The 16604-nt window shown below is 42.2% G+C and overlaps 1 protein-coding gene across 1 annotated transcript in view; it reads left to right on the forward strand.

Moving 5' to 3' along the window:
• Positions 1-337: 337 nt before the first annotated feature.
• LCMT2 (leucine carboxyl methyltransferase 2) overlaps positions 338-16604 on the forward strand; it is a 19733-nt gene continuing 3466 nt past the window's right edge. Inside the window, exons 1-11 of the mRNA XM_026063647.1 lie at positions 338-414; positions 753-880; positions 2460-2541; positions 2889-3069; positions 5396-5552; positions 5977-6166; positions 6600-6707; positions 8740-8830; positions 11467-11724; positions 11899-12129; positions 16033-16130. Coding sequence (XP_025919432.1) covers positions 376-414; positions 753-880; positions 2460-2541; positions 2889-3069; positions 5396-5552; positions 5977-6166; positions 6600-6707; positions 8740-8830; positions 11467-11724; positions 11899-12129; positions 16033-16130 — 1563 coding nt within the window. The 5' untranslated portion in view covers positions 338-375. The remainder of the gene's footprint in view (positions 415-752; positions 881-2459; positions 2542-2888; positions 3070-5395; positions 5553-5976; positions 6167-6599; positions 6708-8739; positions 8831-11466; positions 11725-11898; positions 12130-16032; positions 16131-16604) is intronic.

Below are 16604 nucleotides of genomic sequence, written 5' to 3' on the forward strand. Positions count from 1 at the left end.
TGTATCCTGCACTATAGCCGCAACAGCTGGGACTAGCCACCTCAGAGATGCCAGGAATCACCTGAAAGGCAACTCTGGAATAAAATACGTCTCGGAGAAAAAAAAAAAAAAAAAAAATATCCCGTGCTTGTTGATAAAATGCTAGCATTGGGCTGAAGGTCGAGCTGCCTGGATACCAGATCCGCCGCCCCGCCCGTAACGTATCATCGACGAGGGAGCGCGCAGAGCGGTCGGCCTGTGCGCATTGGTCGGTCTGTGCGCTGTGGAGGAGATTTCTCTGTTCTCGGGCGAGCGGGGCGTTCTGATTGGGCAGGCCCGCTCCGGAAGTGATCGCATATCCGCTGCCGGGGTGCGGGGGTCCCCGGCGCGCGCGGGATGGGCCGCGGGCGGCCGGGTGCTACGCGCGATGCCGCCGTGAGTGAACGCGGGCCCGGCCGCCGCCGCCGCCCTTCCGCGCTGGGGGACGCACGGGGTGTCTCTGCGCAGGCGGTGCGGCAGGGCCCGGGCGGGGTCACGGGACGGGGCGAAGGGGGGAGCGGGGCGGAGCGGGGGGGCGGCGGGACTCGCCGTCCCTGGGGGCCCCTGGCTCCGCCTGGTGCTGCGCGGCCCCGCCGTGCCCGGTGAGGCTCCCGCCGTTCGTGCTCCGGGTGGGCCCCGGCTGCCTCTCGGTCTCGGCTGGGCCGTGCCCGCGGTGTCGGWCAGGCGGGCCGGCTCCGCGGGCTCGTGCCAGCGCTGTCTCCTTGTCCCGGCAGGTCCAGAGCACCGGCGACAGCAGCGCCGTCAGCAAGTGTTCGGCCGCGGCGCGGGGCTACGTCCGGGACCGGTTCCTGGGGCTCTTGGTGGGGCAGCGGCGGCGGCGGCGAGCCCCGCTCATCCACCGGTGAGGAGCGGGCGCTGCGGGGGGCCTTTGGCTCTGAGGCTGCGGTCCCCCGTGCCCGATGCCGGCAGGTCACGTCTGGGCACAAGCAGGGCTCGCAGCCTCCTTCCTCTCTGGCTATGGAAGGGTCTTAGTGCTCCCCTGGAACTGCCACTCCTGCTTAAGGAGCAGCTTTTTGAATGTGTCTTAAAGAAAGCATGCATAGTGAGAGAGTGGCTATTTAAAAAGCACTGTCTGTCAATAATGTAACGGCTTTAGATTTTTAGTGTAACTTTACGTGGTTGAAAGACAAAAATAAAAAGCTTTGTCCCAATAAAGTGTCACCAGACTGATTCCTAGCTCAGATATTCAGTGCTGTTGAAAACTACTCTAGACAAGATTTGAAAGCTAATATACAGTTTTCCTGTTCTCAAATACATTTCAATTTTAGTAACATATTTGGTGGCTGGGGAAAAGATATTATCTTTAAATCAATAGTGTGAGTATAGGTCTTCCCTGGAGATCTGCAGGATACAAGTATGAATGCTTTTAATGTGTATGTGTGGGATTTTTTTTTTAGGTAGTGGAGTTTAGGTTAATAGGAGCRTAAGTGTTTGATGCCATCAAAATGACCCGATATAATTGTCAGAGAAGTTTCATTCAGGAAAAAAAAATTCTGATGTTCAAGCAGAAGCTTGCAGTCCTCTGAAGACAAGAGTGGCTGATCCGGTCCGGAAGCTGAGCTTGTGTCTAYTTGTTACATGACATTAGCATGTCAAACTAAATTCATAGAAAAAGTTGTGTGTTGCAGTTGTCAGTGCTGTAATCCTGAGGTTTTGGGTATCTTTTAGAATATCTAGTGAAACCTTTAGTCCTTGAGGCTTGGGGACAATAACATACCTATTAAAGGGGCTGATAGGAACTGGTAAGCCTGATGGGGACGTGCTGGAACTAACTACAAGAGAATTCCAAGGAAAAGAGGCATCAACCCCCACAAAGTAGGCAAACGTTAAACAGTATCCAGGAGTTTGGACTTACTTAAGCTCCATTGACATGAAAAAAAAGGAGAATTAAATCCCCTTCCTAACCTTCCTTCTCTTCCCTCTTTTGTTCCCCTTTCACTGCTTTTACACACGCTTACTCGTTTTGTTATACCCAATAGCCACTTGCTTAGCACATCACCCTGTAAGTGAAGGAGTTAATTTCATATAGTTATGGCATCTGATTTAGAGCAGGGACTCAGATGTTGTCCATCCACATTGCATGGATGGAGGCAGGGGTCAGGGCATCCTAACTGTCTGGATTCATACTTTTTGATCCAGTGCATATTTACCTATGCAGAATGGAACAGGTCCAGACAGGATATTTACAGATGTTTTGTCCAGGACATCTATAGTTTGATGGTTAATGCACTTATTAAATAGAGGATATCTATATTTATTAATAAGCTCTAGATACAACAAAATGATCAGATATCTCCCAGTTTGGTTCTGTAAATGTGGGATTATTGGGTAGACATACAAAAAAAAATAAAAAAGGATTGTGCCTGTGTCAGAGAAACAGGGTTCTTAGAGAGTGATTACAGCTCAATTTTATTCCACAGGGGTTATTATGTCCGGTCCCGAGCTGTGGATCACTGTGTTCAAGACTTCCTGCTGAAGACCCAAAGCCACTCTAGGACACAGGTGCATTTTCTTTGTCTGGRTGCACAGGCTGTTTCCAGTATATGTATGGAAAATCTTCTTGGCATCTTGGCTCTGTATTAGCATATTTGTTAGTGAATCTATTGTGATCCTTTTCCAGAAGAGTACAGAGAGTCTGTGACTAGCACTACTTGCTGTCCATTTGTCACTTTGACAGGAAGTTTCAGGAAGGAGGCAATATCTATACAAAATCCTTTTTAACCTCTTTCAGGAAACTGCCTGATTCTGTCAGTCTAAAGATGATGTCCTTTAACTTGAATATTTTTCATGGATGCTCAGGAAGCTGCTAGAGTTGAACGTATTTTTTTTTTCTGGTACTTTCTCTGCAGATCCTGTCTTTAGGTGCTGGCTTTGACTCTTTATACTTCCGCTTGAAGGACATGGGTCTTCTGAGTCACACTGTGGTATATGAGGTGGATTTTCCAAATGTGRCGTGCCAAAAAGCTACTCTGATCAAAGGAATAAAAGAATTGTCGGCACTGGTGGGAGATGCTGGAGGAGAAGGGTTAGGTATGCTGTTTGTGGAGAGTGTTTTAGGTACCAAATCTTTGGAAGAATCAAAGGGAGCTTCAGCTTTTTAAAAGTGGGGCATGATGAACAGAGGAACTAGATTTGTTCTCAAGACAACTTGAATTTCTGAAGAAATTTGGAACACAAACCATTTGTAAGCATTTGATTGAAAACAAGAGGATGTGTAGCTGCCATCATGGATTTGTCAGGATCAGATTATGAAACCAAGCTTAATTTCTTTTGGTGACTGTTTTTGAAGTACTGTGTCCCATTTGGGGTTCCCTAGTGCAAGAGAGACAATGGCAGACTGCAGCATATCCAGTGAAAGGTCACAGGAATGATTAAGGAGTTGGAGCACATGACATACAAGGGAAGGGTGAGAGATCTGTCTGGGTTTGTTCAGCCTTAAGAAGGTTGAGGGGGATCCTACTGCAATACTSAACTCCTTAATGGGAGAGTGTAGAGAAGATGGAGCCGTAGTCTTCTTGGAGGCRTGCAGCAAATGGCCAAGGGGCAATGGTTGCAAGTTGCAACAAAGGAAATTCCAATTATGTGTACAAAACTTTTTTTCCTACCATGTGGATAGTTTAAAAACATGAACAGATTGCCAAAAGAGGCAGTGGAACCTCCAGCCTTGGAGGTATCAGAGCWTGACTGGACAAAGTCTTGAGCAACTGAATACAGGTGGCCCTGCTGTGAGCAAGGGGTTGGACTAGGTGACCTTCGACAGTCTCTTCCAACCTAAATTATCCTGTGATCTATAGGCCTTATGCATAGGGGAGAAGCTGTGAATYTAGGTGTCTTGATCTTAGCAAAGCTTTCGTTGTTGTGTTACTTGGCTTTCTTATATCCAAAGCAGGGAAAAAAATGAGCATTATGAAACTACTGTAGCATATAAGAAGAGCTAAAAGGATGATTATGCCAGTGAAATAGTAAGCGGTAGCTCAGTGACAAAATGGAAGGCTGTAAGCTAGGGGGATTTTCTTCAAGGTGTTTGTTAATGTTTGAGATGATAGTCTATAGCAGGTGGAAATGTAACAAGCCAGCAGGAACCTGGGAGAACTGCAATATGGTGAACAGGATTAGGATTTAAAGCTATTTTGATAAGCTGCAGAAATGGTCTGGAAAATGTGGGATGAAATACAATAGAGGCATATGCAAGTCGTCGTATTTAGACTGCAACAATCAATTTAAATACTGGATAGAAAACAACCACAGAGCTAGGTGCAGAGCACAAGTCCCTGGCTCAAGTGAGCAGCTGAATAAGTCTCAGTGAGTAGCTGTTCCATAAGCTTGTCCAGTCCCCCATGAACTGATTCATATTTTTAGTATCGACAGYATCCTGTGGCAAAGAACCCTATGCTTACCAATGATCTTGAAGTACTTCAAGTAAAAGACAAGTTTCAGAAAAGTTGGGAATATCTTATCCTCTATGTCCAGAGAACAGGAAGTGATGGATAGACAAGTTAGATATTAGAAAAAAATAATGAGGAACACTGTGATGGGCTGCTGAAGAAGGCTGTTTAGTCTCTAATAATGGATGCTTTTGAGAACAGTGTAGGGTAACAGTTCTCAGGGCTGATAAATCACACTGGTGTAGAGGCATAGAGCAGGTGATTTCTAAAGGTATTTTCCAACCTTGTTTGATTTGTTTTTGGTTGAAACAGGTCATCCAGAATATAGTTTATGATATATTCTTGTGGAGTACAGAAGTATGATTTGTAAATGCTATCATGGCATAAGTTGGAGCTTATTTCTGAGAACAGTGACCTATGCAACTAATCCTGGTGTTTGCRGAGAGTTAGTATATACGGGTTCAGGATCCAATACCATTTACAGAAATGAAATCTGTTTTAAAGAAAATTAAGGACTTGAGAATGTCTTTGTGGTTGTGAAGGAAATCATTCAAATTCTATCAAAGCAATGGTACTTTCCTTAGCCTGATCTGAGAGAATTAAAAGTGAGAACTCCTAAGATTTGATTCTGAATTATAGTGATGCTATAAAATTGTTGTTAAAAGAAATATTATAAAGTGTTGTTAGAGTAAATAATTCTRTGAAAAATCTATAGGTGAAATTTCCATTAGGAATAATGGAATTTGAGTTCTAAGTTTAATGGGCCTCTAACTGATCCTTCTTGGTGCTGTCCCTTTATGGTTCATTTAGTGATGGGCATTTTCTTATTCATGTCCCAAAGAAATTGAGTTGAGGAAAGGATGGGCACAGCCTTATGAACAATTGTCTGTGGGGCTGATTCTCCTATTTGTCCATCTTGCTCTCAGTGTAGTATCAACACTGTAGTAAGACTGTACCATTTTCTCCCCTAGGAGCGATTACCTTTTCTGGAGAGGATTATAAATTACTGGGAGTGGACTTATCAGAGCTGTCTAAACTGGAGAAAGCCCTGGAAAAAGCAGGGCTAGACAATGAAGTCCCCACCCTTTTCTTAGCAGAGGTGGTGCTCACCTACATGGAAAATAGCAGGTCAGTTGGATTATCCTCTGTTGTCTAGGTGGTAAAATGAGAACAAGCTTCATTGTATGGAAGTCATCCAGGGCTGGGAGACCTGCTGTTTTATAACTAAAGCCTCGTGAATACTGTGGAAGCCCAAGCAGCTCCTTACAACATAATTGCRATGGGGTAATTGATTTCCACATGACATCCTATAAAGGGAAAAAAAAAAATCTCAGAATTGGGAGGGGGGGGGTTGTTTTAAGTCTTTTGTCTTTTCATTCTCTGAATTCTCTCAACAGCTGGGGTAGATGTTCACAGGTCCCCAGCACTGTGKTGTTTTGCATATATTTCTGTCAAGATGCCTTAATAGCATGCTTTCTGGTGTTGCAGGAAGATACGTTGCATCTGTCTAAATGATAGCTGGGCCTGCAGTTATTTCATTTCTTATGCACAGGTCAGATGCCTTGATACAGTGGGCAGCAGAGCATTTTTCTCAGGCGTGTTTTGTGCTGTATGAGCAGATGCACCCTGAGGACCCCTTTGGACGTGTCATGCAGCAGCATTTTAGCCAGCTGAATTCTACACTTCACTCTTTAGCACAGTACCCTGATCGTGAGGCACAGCGGAGGCGCTTTCTTCAAAGGGTAAGTGCCTGCAGCTCTAGGGCACGCATGAAACCTGATTCACCTGGGAAAGAGTGTAACTTTAAATATCTTGGAAGGCACGACCTGGGCCACTTATGGGTTGAAACAAACAGGGCCAGGGCTGAGATACTGTCTTCTCTAATAGCATGACCAGTCATTTGAAGGTCCTTCCACCAACTTACAACACACCTTCTGGTGTGGGTTAAGGTAAGATGGGTTCCTCTGAGACTTTTAAAATAATAAGTGTGGCTCTAAGTTCTTCAGAGCTTCACAGGTAAGAGATCTATCCTCACCCCAGAGTCTGGACTGCCATTGTTCCAGCTAGACAGCCTTAAAGGCTCATGCAAATGCTTCATTTAAGGTCATTGTTTTCTTGTGGAAAGTGAGTCTCTATCCTTCCAGAAGTAATAATTTAGGGAGACTTTTGTTTTAGGGCTGGACTGAGTGCAGCGTCCTGGATATGAATGAGTTTTTTACCTTCTGTACTCCTGAAGATGAGCAACGAAGAGTGCAGGCTCTAGAACCTTTTGATGAATATGAGGTAACTCTCCTTTATTCTGCTGGTGAGCAGGCTCTGATAGCATAAAAGGCCTACAACTGCTTATGATCATAGTTCTGTACAAGAGCTGCTGGAGCCATAGATGATACATATARGTAGAAAGGATCTTCAATCAGTCTGTTATGCAGCTTCCTGTGGGCTCTGCATTATGAAGCTGGGGCAAGCAGCAATGAAAGAAGACTCCCTCCTGTGTTAGCAGAACTTTTTTTTCCTTCCTCAGTGAGTGTTCTCTCAGRGAGACCAGTCTTAGCATAGCAAACTAACTGGTAGTATAAAGGATGCTGCAGGTGCTGAAAGTTTACATGGTTTCAAGGGGCAATTCTCTTAATGAAAGAGAAATCCATTGAAGATTACTGTATACATGAAAGCCACACCTAGGTCAAGGTTCTTGACCTGCGAATGCTTGGAAGCATACCTGAAGGAAGTACATGCACTTGCCCTGCTCTCTAGCTTTTCCCTAGGCATTTGCTTTTTGTCATTGTTGGAGCCAGCTTGCTAGCTTCAGATATCTTTGGTCTGACTCAGTTCAGCCATTGTTATATTAATGATTGAAATTTAGTTATGACTTTTTGCTGTTYTTGTGTTAATTGTTGGCAAAACTTGCAGCTATCAACAGTCTAGAAGAAAACATAATASCCTGAAGATCCTGTAGGATCTCTATTAGAAGTTTCCCTTTGGATCTTGTGATTCTGTGTTCATAGCTCTGTCTAGAAATTTAACAGCCTGCGGTTTTAARAACAACTTAATGTGCTATATTTATTTTGCCACCAGGAAGGATCTGTTCTGCTACATGAACACCAAAAATGTTGACTGAAAGATGCTGACAGATTTGCAGAAGGGTATAGAAATGTCTACAAGAATTACTGTAGATCAGGGCAATTGCCCATACAGTGAGAAAGTAAAGACTCTTCGTTTTGCTTACAGAGGAGGTTAACAAGTCCCCAGGCCAAAGTTCACAAATGTGCATAGGAATAAGACATATGACAGCAGAGAGCTCTGCAATTAGCCTTCCAGATAGAGATAGAATAAGATCAAGGTCTTAGTGGAAACAGGCTTGACATAATTAGATTAGAAATACAAAATACATTTTACTGCTGAGGGTGACTAGATTTTAGAATAATTTGGCTAGGGACTTAGTGGATTCTTCCATTTTCAGTACTTACATTAATTTTGGATATCACTTTTCAAAAGATAYGCTTTACCTCAGGTAGAAGGTGGGGCAATAATGCCAAACAAGATAATATTGTGGTTTCTTGTGCCTTTTTATTTCATGTTTGTCTTCTAGTAACAAAATTTGCTGAATCTTTTTCCATCCCATGGGAATAAACATACTCAATTCCCTAATGTCYACAAAAGCCAGGGTGGACTCTAGTATAGCTGCTGACTTCCTTCCTGTGCAGGACTCTGCTTGTGCTCCTGCTTCTGAGCRGTTTCAAAGGCCAGCCTGGAAAACATATTTAAGTATTAAAGGGCCCAGTAGAGATCATGTTGCTCCTTTTGAATATTTTGGGCTTCTTTGGGATCACTTGCGTTCCAGAACCCTTAAGAAATCTTAATCCCTCTGCTGTATGGCCTCCATCCTTTTCCAAGATCAGARCTGGGAAGCATAAAAGGAAGCAGGCTCGAAAGAAAGAGGGATGTTCTTCATGCAACATAAGCTGTGGAACTCCTTGCTCCTTGCAGTATATTACAGTTGCTAAAAGTTTATTTGTGTTCAAGATGCAATGGGACAGGTTCATGGAAGAACAATCTATCAAGGGTTGTTCAATACAAAGATACAGTTTCTYGCTTAGAAAATCCTTGAGCTTTTAATTTTTGAAGGCTGGGAGAGGGGGGGGTGTTGTTTGTAAATTGGTACTGTTCTCAGATTCTTCTTCAGGCTTCTGACTTTGGCCGTTGTTGGAAACAGTACTAGGCTAGACTGACCTTTGATTTGACCACTGTGGTCATTCTTAYGTTTCTTTCCACCACTTGTTCCAAGATTCTGAGTTTTTTTTCTCTTGGCTTGCTACAGGAATGGCATCTGAAATGTTCTCATTATTTTGTCTTGACTGCAGCAAAGGGGATGAAGCCTTCCTGGACTCCTTTGTTATCGAACATGGCAGGTAAATACCGACTAGCTATCATAGTATTCACTTCTTTATCTCATGCAGATTTCTCTGAGAGTTTTTTTAGGAGACAGTAAACCCCAGGAAGGAACACACGGGATGCTACCATCTGAGTAGGTTCATCCATCCTTCCAATGATTGTCCTGCAGTCCATAGTGAGGCCAGAGCCATGTCCTGACTCGGGTGGTTCTGATCAGTTTAATTCTTTCGGTTTATCGAACCTTCCAGTCAGAACAACTCTTCCTTCTGCTTGTACATGAGGCCCTCCAGTGCATGGCTGCAATGCCAGACTATCCTGCTCCTCCTTTTGTTGGGATGCCCCAGACTCTCTCTTTCCAATTTACCCTCCCTTACCTCTATACAGGGCTCTCTGAGCCGTTCTGTCCTTCCAGCTTACCAAAAGGTTGTTACTTGTTTTGCTGATTGCTGTATGAAAGTATTGTCCAGCAGAGCATTCGGGGGTGTGTCAAACAGTTTGCTCTTTGTTTCATCCTCCCCTGTGGCTGGAATTGTATGTGTATCATTTCTGTTCCTGAAATGTTTTTAAATCAGGATATGTTGGGAATTTTTTTGTTTGCTCTTTTTTTGTTTGTTTGTGTTTGGGGGGGGAGGGTTGTGTGTTCAGATGGGAGAAGAGTGATAGAGTTGGGGAAAAGTCAAGGCCGTGTGTCTATGATTAAAAAAAGTTTGGCAGCACTAGCAGTCCAAGAAATTCCTGCTTCTGGCTGCTTGCTTCCTTTTCCAGGATGGGAAGGAGAGGGTTATTTTTTAAACGTTTCACATCACTGGTCTTGTTCACAGTACAGCTCCACAAGTAGTTCTGTCTGCCATTGAGAGTAAAAATCTGTTACAGGGAGCAGGAACAAGCTGCTGGAGAAGGATAAGGCAGGATGAAACACTTAAGCCAGCAAAGCCACTGAATACCTTGTGTTGTCTCTTGATTAGATCTGAAGAGAAGTAGTCAAATCCAAGCTAAATAAATGTGGATGAGGTTTAATAAACTGTGTGATTGTCACTAGTCYTTATGTTAAAACCTGGAAGGCTTGTAAAGATACATTGGCTCTGTCTCTAAGTACAGGCATACCTCGTTTTATTGCACTTCACAGATACTGCTTTTTTTTGCAAATTGAAGGTTTGTGGCAACCCTGCGTCAAGCAGGTCTATTGGCACCATTTTTTCCAGCAGCATGTGCTCACTTCGTGTCTCTGTGTCACATTTTGTACGTTGTTTTTTGTTTTTGTTTTTTTTAGACATAATGCTATTGCACACTTAATATACTACAGTATAGTGTAAACATAACTTTTATATGCAGTGGGAAACCAAAAAATTTCTGTGACTCACTTTATTGCGATATTYGCTTTATGGTGGTGGTCTGGAACTGAACCCGCAATATCTCYGAGGTATGCCTGTAAAAAAAATTGGTACAAAACTGCAAATAGTGCAGTTTAACTGACAGATTATTACAGTGAGGACACTTAAAATCCTTTAGAAACAGGAATAGAGTCTTTTTGCTGCTGTCTCTGTTGTATTTAAAACTGACAGCAAGAGCCATCAAAGTCTAAGTTATCCACTCTTGCCTTCTGCCATTCTCATTTAAAAATGCCCACGTCTCAAATATCTGTGTTCCCCCAGCTATCCCCTCAAAGAGATTTTGAGTCTCTGCTCAAGAGAGTGCAATGCTACGTCTTCCAAACAAAGCATGGGTAAGTGTGTTTCCTGAACTGGGCAGGGGGGAAACCTCAGCCTTAAGAAGTTCCACCAGCAGGAAGACGTTTCAGCCCAAACAGTTGAACTTCATGACTTCATCACACAAAGTAGGATCTTGCACTGAACAACCTTCATTATAAGCAATATTTCCAGCTATGGCRTATAAAAGGTAGACTGAGAGCTTCTTCTCCATCCCAGTATCTCCAAACACAAGAATAAGAGTCATTTGATAAAACAAAGATGCAAATTCAAAATCAATCAGAAGAAAACAGCTTGTACAGTGTTGGTGAACTAGAGTTCTGTGGTGAAAGGTTGTGTTTCATATTAAGGGCTATAGCTTTTAGAAGATATTGAGATGACTAAAAACATTCTCTTATAATAGGACCGTCAGACATTTGCATATTACTCTTTATGCTTCAGAACTTTATTTCAATGCTTTTGTGAAAGTGGGATCAAATTCCAGYGAGAAACTTAGAAATCCAGCTCTCAGCTGTCGGTCTCTTTTTTTTTCTGCTGCTCTTTGCTATTTAAATAGCCAAATATTATCCTCTTCAGAAAGGTATTTGTACAAGAGGTGTTTCAATGACTGCTATCTTGCTACATCAGTTTAGGAAACAGCAATCCCTTAGCATCTCTTTGTCTTTCTCTCTCCGCCCCTTCCTTCTGCACCCCGATTAGAACAGGCTCAGAATTGTGTTAGGAGCTGAGGGAGCCGTAAGTGGAAGTCAGCAGTAGTAACTGTTTAAACCACTCCATCGTGATTCCTAGGGCATGTCTGGTTGTCTGTGCTGTATCAACTTGCTTCACAATTTTATTTTTGGAAAGCTAAGCAGATTTGTTTTATCTTACACTCAGTCCATTTAAATGCAGTCCTCTGTTCTTGCTTGTGTGAAACTTAAGATTCCCTGGTTCTTTTTGGCTTGCAGTTCCTTGTGGTGATGGTCCTGTCAGGATGGCTGGAAGTGTCACTGCGTCAGTATGTGGAATGCACTCTGAAGCTGCTGGCCTGAGACGTTATGGTCACCACTCTGCTCTTATAAAACCCAATGTCATTCTCACGACTGGAGGTTTTGGGGAGGAGGATGGACAGCACTGTCGTATGAGAAATTTCCATGTCCTAATTAAGCATGAAGGCTGCTGGAAAGCTGGCTGCGTGAAAAAGGAAAATCATGGTAAAAGATGGGGTGAGTACCTGTACTGATGGCAAGTGTGAGGCAGACATTTCTGTGCTTGTAATGAAATAATGTCTAGTGGAAAGTGATGTCACTGTGCAATTACACTGGCAGTCAGAGATCTGAAGGTTCTGAATTTCGTGGGAGAAAGATTAGTCTGAACCATGATGTCTTGTATCTCTGCAGATGGACGGCTGTACCATACTGTGTCATGTCTCTCGAACAGCCTGGCCCTGATGGTAGGAGGACGAACATCCCCATCAAGTGCAGCTTTGGGAATGTTGTGGCTAAAGTTCCCCGAAAGCTGTGATGCCTTGGACTCGGATGGCATTACAGTGGAGCTTGTAGACCTGCAGCCTGTTGCTGAATCAGCTGCTTTGCGTTGGAGACACAGTGCAACTGAAGTAACGTTCAGAGGTAAAAAGCCTGGAAAGCGTAGAAATGGCTGTAGGGCACGTGGATGTATACAAATCCAGGRATATATTGGCCAGTCTGTCCATACATTTTGAGGTTTAAAAGGCAARTTGTCATGTTCTAGTATTACTTTTTATGTAGTGCAGGCTATACATTTAACGTACGTATACTGTATTYCTTTGCCTTAAGCAATAGCTTTTGGATGAACATTGGGGGAAGAGATGTGATCTTGTTTGGATTCCCTAAAATGAGAATAATCTATGACGTTTTCTAAAGACTTTGTTCCAGTGGTGTTCCTCCCCGCCTGCTTAAAGAATTTATACTGAAGTTTCATTTGAATGTRTTTTATCTTATAGTATCTACCCAGCTCTTCTTGTGCATTTTTTGTTAGTCAAGTCCAAAAGTACTTGTGACRGGACCTACTAAATCTGACAAAAGGGAGAGGCTGAGAAGTCTCAGCTGAGTTTAGTCAACTGAGCAGCTGACCCARCAATTGAGCAGGGTCAAATCAATTATCTATCCCATTAATACATGGTGCAGTCGCTACAAAAACTATGCAGGAGATGCCTGTGATAATGATTTTTATTACACRTGAGCTGCGAGCTTGTTATGCTTTTTAGATGTAGGACAGGAATCAAAAAACACACAGCTGTATAGTGCTAAAAAGATGATAATGTATTTTTGAAAATGCTGCAGTGCATGCTTGCAACTGCAGTGTGGACGGCTCCACTCTCATAAACATAGCCACTCACAAATGAAGATTTTCATTTTCACATTTTCAGCTATTTCTGGTTAATATTAAAAGTGTTGTTCTCAAGTAAGTTCATGGAATGCCCTATGCAGGAGCCTCTCTTATGCTGAAGTATTCTGAAATACTGGTAGAAGGGTTTATGGCACTAAAGGAAGTGACAAATTGTCAGGTCTGAAGATATTCATATAATAACTATAATGCAAACTGAGGGATTAAATAGCTGAAGTACTAACTCTGATGTATAGATTCTCCCTTAAAACTGAAACTACCAAGGATCAGAAGGTGTCCAGTATGATACCAGTTTTCCCTTTTGTAAAGGATCCTGGGGGAGATGCAGGGAGCTGTCAGTCAGTATGTGAGGCCTGAACTGGGCAAAACTATAATAAATAATACAGGTAGCACTGTGTTCATKTACTCTTYCTCTGATGTATAGCATTTGTCTGTGTTGCATTTCTGAAGGAAACCTTTTGGAGTCCTTTTGAAGGAGTTAACCTGTGGCTAAAGAGAGATCCAGTTAAGCCAATTTTACTGGATTTCCAAAAATTCAGCAAGGTTCCTCATCAAAGGCTATTAAAGCCAAGCAACTACAGGTTGAAAGGACAGGGCCTTGCATGGAAAAACAACTGGCTAAGTAGAAGAACTGTACTAAGAATAAGCAGGCAGTTTTCAGTGGAATGTGCTCCCCAGCAGTCTCCCAAACATTTGTTCTARAGCTTGTGCTGTTCAGCATTGTCCTTAATGATCTGGAAAGCGAAGCCAGTAGTGAGAGTTTGCTAATGATATATTTACCTGGGAAAACAATGGTAACACAGTTCTGAATGAATGAGTATTAAAATGCCCAGATGAAATTTAGTGCAACTGAAATGGTACATATGGGGGAGAAGATAATCCCAACTTCATTCATACAGTGATGGCTTTAAGCTWTTACTACTAGTGAATGAGACTTTGTAATAATAAATAGATGCTTAAAAGAAAAGCAAATCTAATGTTAAGAATTTAGTGTTCACCTTTATTAGTAAAGAAACAAAAACAATGGAGAATACTGTTGTGGCACTGTATAAAAGTTTTGTTTGCCCACATGTTAAACACTGTATGTAGTTCTGATCCCCCRTTCCCCTATCTTAAAAAAAAAAAGAAAAAAAAAATCCAGAGACAGTGACAAGGACAGAGCAGCTTCGTACAAGAAATTGCTTAAGTAGGCTTGGATTCTTCTGACTGGAAAAAAGGGCTAAGGGACAGGCTATGATCAAAATCCACTAAATCATGGGTGGCCTGAAGAAGGTGAACAGGTATTTGTTGTTCAGCATCTCCTCCAGGGCAAGAATTGAAGGAGAATCAAATGAAACTGTTAGGAGGCAGGTTCAAGTAAAACCAAAGATCTTTCTCATACAATGTGGTCATCATTCTGTGAAACTCTTTATTGCAAGATGCTGTGTACTGAAAGCTTATCTGGATTGGAAAAGCAGACTGGGTAGATTCACAGAAGAAGAAATCTATTCAAGGCTGTCAAATACAAGGACATGGGGTGTGTAAAACGAAGAATCTGACCACTGTTGAAACCAGGACATAGGACTAGATGATCTGATCCGTTGCTGTGCTCGTTTTAGTACAACTGTCACAGAATGAAGATTTTTTTGAAGTAGTAAGGAAATTAAAAGGGTCTTTCAGATCTGTGGGGGGKGKGKGTGTGTTTTGTTTTGTTTTTTTGAGACTTGAAATATGATAACCTAATCCCCAGTGATAAACACTATTTGAAATCTAGGGATTTAATCTGTTCGAGAAGACTGATTCTTTGAGATCATTTGTGACTAAACTGATCCATGCTTGATTATACCAGAAAAGTCTCAGAATTTCCCCTCTGAAGGATATCTTAATTATGGAGGGGGTCCTTAGCTCTTTATCCCTGAGAAATTGCTCRGAAGAAATGTTACACTTTTAGTACCAATTTATAAATACTCAGTAGTTGTGAGGTCTAGGATGGAGCATTGCAACTTGTCCAGTAAAATATATTGGTTGTAAGGGGTGAAAACTTCAGCAGTTGTTAGCAAGTCAATGGTGGTACTGAGGGTGGAATTCGGGAGATGAAAGCTGTCCTTTCTTGGAGCTATTTTCTTCTCTACTAGCTGGCAGGGAATAATTGAAGGGGAACACCAGTGGAATTACTAAGCAGTTGGTAGCCTAGTCTGGAGCATACTCTAAATCTATTGAGCAATGTTTAATTAATAGCGTAATGTAGTTTAGGGTTCAGCCTTCCAGACCAAGTTTTATAATAAAGAAGAAAGTGCTAAACTGGTTGAATAATATTTTATGAATAATACTTCTACTACAATGCAAAACCAAGGCAAAATAAGATGGCACAATACAGCCTGACAAAGATAAAAGCAGTGCAGGTGACCAAAACTTGTGTTGCTTGTGTAGTCACTATGCAGATGTGAGCTGACAGGGCATAGTGCAGTTAATGCACATACTTGACATCTTCCCCAAAGTACTCTTGCACCTTTCATACCTGCTATTTGGTGGCTTCCCCAGTTTAACTCCTACACACTTAAACTATCATGATCTCCCTTTTTTGAGAACATATRCACGTTCTGGTTGTCTTATGAGCAGTCATCTGTTTTCTTTGGATAAATCTATGTCAATATGTTGCTATGACTCATGTTCTTAGGGTTTTCTAGTTTTATTAGTTCTACTGGTGTCATCTTCTCACTGCTTGAATTTTCTGTAATTCCATTAGGTATATTAAAATATATGGGTTTTCCTCTTAGCTTTGCAACTGTAGTGTGAGATTTCCATTCAGACTTTAAACATTCAGTCAATACATAATATTAGTTGATGTTGGGGGTCTTTTGAATAGTCACAAATGTGAAAAATACAGCTTGTGAATAAAAATATTTTTTAGCCTTCTGTATGTTATAAAAGATCTAGATAGAAGAGTAATGATTATATCTATGAAACAATTTCTTGCCTCTATTGCTGAAGTTTGGAAATGCTCGTCAGGTTGCAAGATGTCTTAATACAGACAGTGTATAAAACTTCTGGCTGAGTGCACTGATTTGTATTTCTGGTCAGCTTCCCTTAAATGCAAAGAAGAACTTTTGTTTTTGTGACATGTCAAATCCAAGCTTTTCTGTTCACCTCGTTGTATTTTTCCGTAGGTGAAAAGTACCTGTTTATATATGGGGGCCGTTCTGCTATGCAGCCTGTGCTAGGGGACTGGTATTTCCTGCACACTGAAGAACTTTCCTGCACTGTGGTAAGAAATCCAGGAGGCCCTGGAGAGTAGAACTTGCCTCACTCCATAATGTGTGTTGCAGTATTGGAATCCCAACTAAATCACACAYATTACCATATTAAATCGGATGGCATTGGCAGTGTACTGTGGCACTTCATTGTGATTAGGGTTCTAGCTAACTTCTAGCCGCCTTGATTTTTAGTGGAATACAGTCTTCACAGAATCACATAAATAGTTAAGGTTGGAAGGGACACCTGGAGATCACCCAGTCTAACTCTCCTGCTCAAAGCCGGGTCAGCTAGAGCAGGTTGCTCAGGACATTGTCCAGTYGGGTTTTGAATGTTTCCAAAGAYAGAGTCTCCACAATCTCTCTGGGCAAAATTGGAGGCCAGAGAGCTGTTCTATGTTAGACAAGGGGAGCAGAACGGAGATGGACGCAAGCATAGTAATTTCAGGATGTCTATGGATGAAGAGAATCGATCAAACCAGAGCATC

The sequence above is a fragment of the Apteryx rowi genome, unplaced genomic scaffold (genome assembly GCF_003343035.1).
Source record: "Apteryx rowi isolate R43461 unplaced genomic scaffold, aptRow1 scaffold_1004, whole genome shotgun sequence".
Classification (NCBI taxonomy): domain Eukaryota; kingdom Metazoa; phylum Chordata; class Aves; order Apterygiformes; family Apterygidae; genus Apteryx; species Apteryx rowi.